This window comes from Myotis davidii, unplaced genomic scaffold (assembly GCF_000327345.1).
Source record: "Myotis davidii unplaced genomic scaffold, ASM32734v1 scaffold1031, whole genome shotgun sequence".
Taxonomy (NCBI): Eukaryota; Metazoa; Chordata; class Mammalia; order Chiroptera; family Vespertilionidae; genus Myotis; species Myotis davidii.
Window position 1 is genome coordinate 1,044,122 of NW_006283442.1, and position 3,428 is coordinate 1,047,549.

The 3,428-nt window shown below is 45.8% G+C and overlaps 1 protein-coding gene across 1 annotated transcript in view; it reads right to left on the minus strand.

Moving 5' to 3' along the window:
• Window positions 1-2,137: 2,137 nt before the first annotated feature.
• Window positions 2,138-3,428, minus strand: part of C1QTNF9 (C1q and tumor necrosis factor related protein 9) — a 25,681-nt gene continuing 24,390 nt past the window's right edge. The window contains exon 4 of the mRNA XM_006753684.2: window positions 2,138-3,096. Coding sequence (XP_006753747.1) covers window positions 2,327-3,096 — 770 coding nt within the window. The 3' untranslated portion in view covers window positions 2,138-2,326. The remainder of the gene's footprint in view (window positions 3,097-3,428) is intronic.

Genomic DNA, 3,428 nt, shown 5'->3' on the forward strand with positions numbered 1-3,428 from the left:
AATGGGAATTGCCCTGCTGGGTTTCAGACTTATTTGATACCAATGATTTCCTATTTCTCCCACTGGATGGAGCCTCTATCCTATGTCTGTCTCATCATTGTTTTTGGAAGCATGTAACTTGCTGTCTGTTTTCACAGGCTCACAGATAGAGAAGAACTTTGCCCCACGGTGATTAACACAATAGATCTCATCTTATAACCGACTTAAATGATTAAGATAATAAGACGGAACTTTGCGTTGAGGACATTTAGATGAAATTTTTGGACTTAGAGTTGATGTGAAATTGTAATGACTTTTAGGGATGTTGGGATGGGATAAATGTATTCGGCATGTGGGAAGGACATGAATTTGAGGGGATCAGAGAACAGACTGTTATGGGTTGAATCGCGTCTCCCCAAAAGACACGAAGTCGTAACCCTTGGTGTCTGTAAATATGACCTTATTTGGGAATAGGGTGTTTGCAGATATAATCATATTAAGATTGCAGTAGGCAGTTAGATAGCAGGCATGATGGACCGGGTGCAGAGGATCACCAAGGTGGAGAGTCCCAGGTGCCTAGCAGTAGGCAAAACTACAAGCCCTTGCACGACCCATTCCCTTAACCATTAACCCCTGGAGATGACATCTAGGCTTCAGCTGTGTTTCAGCTCTAGGCCCAGAGAAATAGCAAAAGCAGATGGAGCAATGCTGTGGCTGACATCAGGACCAGCTGCAATGACTAATGACCCCCTCCCCTCTGGCCGATCAATCAGTGGAGACCGTGAGGGGGTACATCTGGAAGCTGATGAATATTCTATTGATATCCTCTCCCTGAGACCTCAAATAAAAGCTCTCAGGATGGAGAACCGAGCACTGCTCTCTCTATGGCGCACACCCATGCCTTTCCACACCCTTCTGTCCCCCTAAGGGATTCACAAGGGCCCTTCTTTTGCTGTAACTTGTTTCCTTCTATGGCTCACTTCTTCTACCCCTGTGACTTTCTAAGTAAACTTTCTCTTATAGTTTGAGCCTTGGCTCTGCATTCCTTCCTAGCCAGAAATCAAGTACCCAGGTTGCTAAACTGAGGTTAACACCTGGTGCCATTTTCTGCTGATGACTAGATAATATCATACTGGATGAGGGTTGGCCCTAATCCAATACAATTGGTGTCTTTATAAAAAGAGGGAGATTTGTACTAGTACACAGACAGAGTGAAGATGGCCATGTAAAGTCAGAGATAAAGCTCGAAGTGATGCTGCCACAGCCACGAAATGTCTAGGATTTCTAGAATCTGGAAGCAGCAAGGAAGGATCCTCCTCTGGAGGCTTTATAAGGAACTGGTCCTGCCAACACCTTGATTTTGCATTTCTAGCCTCCGGAACTGTGAGAATAAATGTCTGTGGCTTTAAGCCACTCGGGTTGTGGTGCTTTGTCATGGCAATCCTAGGAAACTGAGGGGGGGGGGGCGGGCAGGGGATGAAAGGATTAAGGAAAGACAGATAAGAGAATGAAAGCAGGGTCTCGGTGGGGTGGGACGCTGCTCCCTGATGAGGAGACAGCGCCAGCGCCCACAAGCCGTGTCTTTATTTTATAGCGGATGCCACGAGGCAAAGTAGGGGCGTGATCAAGTTCTTTACAGCATTCTCATGAGTTTCAACCCTACTCAACCACATGTACCTGAACTCTATCACAAGGCATGAAGTTTCAACCTCACTCAACTACATGCCCCCGAACTCTATCACAAGGCACGTGGGGCTATGCGTTCGGACCATGGGTTCAAGCTTACAACCACAGCCGTTGGCTATGATTGTGCTGGGAGGGCCCTGCCCTCCAGCTGGGACTTGCACGTGGCAATGAGAGGACCCTGTCCTTTCATTAGTCTGAGGTTTGAACCTGGCCAAAACACTGTAGCCGCGCCCCATAAAGTGTTGTGCCCGTTTCTGGGATGCTTCATTGTCACCAGCTTAACACTCTTACTGGTCACTAAGTGGAGAAAACATTTTCCTTTCTCCCTGTTGTCCTCAGAAACACAGATGAGAGATCAATCATAAAATGGCTCCTTTGAGCCCTAAAATGATATCAAAACATTCCACAAGAAATGCACACGCAAAGCATTCTTCAGATAATGAAAAATATCAAAATTACAATAAAAATGCAGGTACTTAAAATTTTACTCTAAGGAAGATAGCAAATTACATAGAATTGGTTTTAAGAATGACATTTCTATTTTTACCTTTTTATGATAATTACAATACTGAGAGTAATTAATATAGAAAAACCATCTATTGTATCTTCACAGAGCTAACTCTGATGGGTGGCAAGGCAGATTAATAAACACTCCCCATCATTAGCTGCTGAACAAAAGGAAGCCTGTGAAAGTGGTGTCATCATCCTCATCCGCAAACAGACCGTTAAACCTCTCCCCTCCGGACACCTGCAGCCACACCTCGTCCCCCAGCTTCAGCGGCAGCACAATGCCGCCAGAGGCCTGGTCCTCAGAGCTCATGTAACTGTCCTTCGTGTGCAGTATTTTTACCCCATTTTTGACCAAAGATACCTGCACATTCCTGGAGAACACAGTGATGTGGTAGGTGAAGTAATAGACGCCGGCAATGTGGCAAGTAAATTTTCCCGTAGCTATATCATAATGGCTGAATTCATTATACAAGATCCTGTCAAACTTAATGGGTACGTCTGAAGAAGGAAACTTGCTCAGCACAGTGAGCCCCACAGTGAAAGCACTTTTGGGCAAGACTGGAGTCTCACCAATTTTCCCTTTTTCCCCTCGATCGCCTTTCCAGCCTCTCATTCCCCGGGCTCCTGGCTCACCTTGAGGTCCCAAGGGCCCAGCATCTCCCTTGGGACCCGGCTTTCCAAGGGGGCCTATGGGGCCCTGCAAACCGGTTGGGCCCACAGGTCCACTGCTGCCCTTTAGCCCTGCTGGGCCGATGGGACCCACATCACCTTTCTCCCCCTTTTGCCCTAGAGGACCAGTCTCTCCTCTGAGGCCTTTCTCCCCCATGGGGCCAACAAATCCCTTTGGCCCATGTTTCCCTGGGGGTCCTCTGGAGCCTGGATCTCCTTTGATGCCTTTTGCTTCAACTCTTCCATCTGCTCCTAGGGAGAGAGAGAGAGAGAGAGAGAGAGAGAGAGAGAGAGAGAGTGTAAACCAAGGAAAAATGATTTGTGAAACATTACCTATAAAAACAACTGGTTTTTCTACTATTGAGTATACAAGTGTGATAAAACAGTGTACAGGTTTAGCATATACTCAGGGTTTGAAAATCCATTCATTCTTTTTTTTTTTTTTTAAATATATTCTTCTCCAAAAGCGAGATCTTTGGCTTCCCATACTCTTCAGTATATTTACTTTTTAGGTTAATTCCTTCTATTTAATTAATCTCCTATTGCTGCTGTCATCCTACCACTACCACTACCATCATCACCTC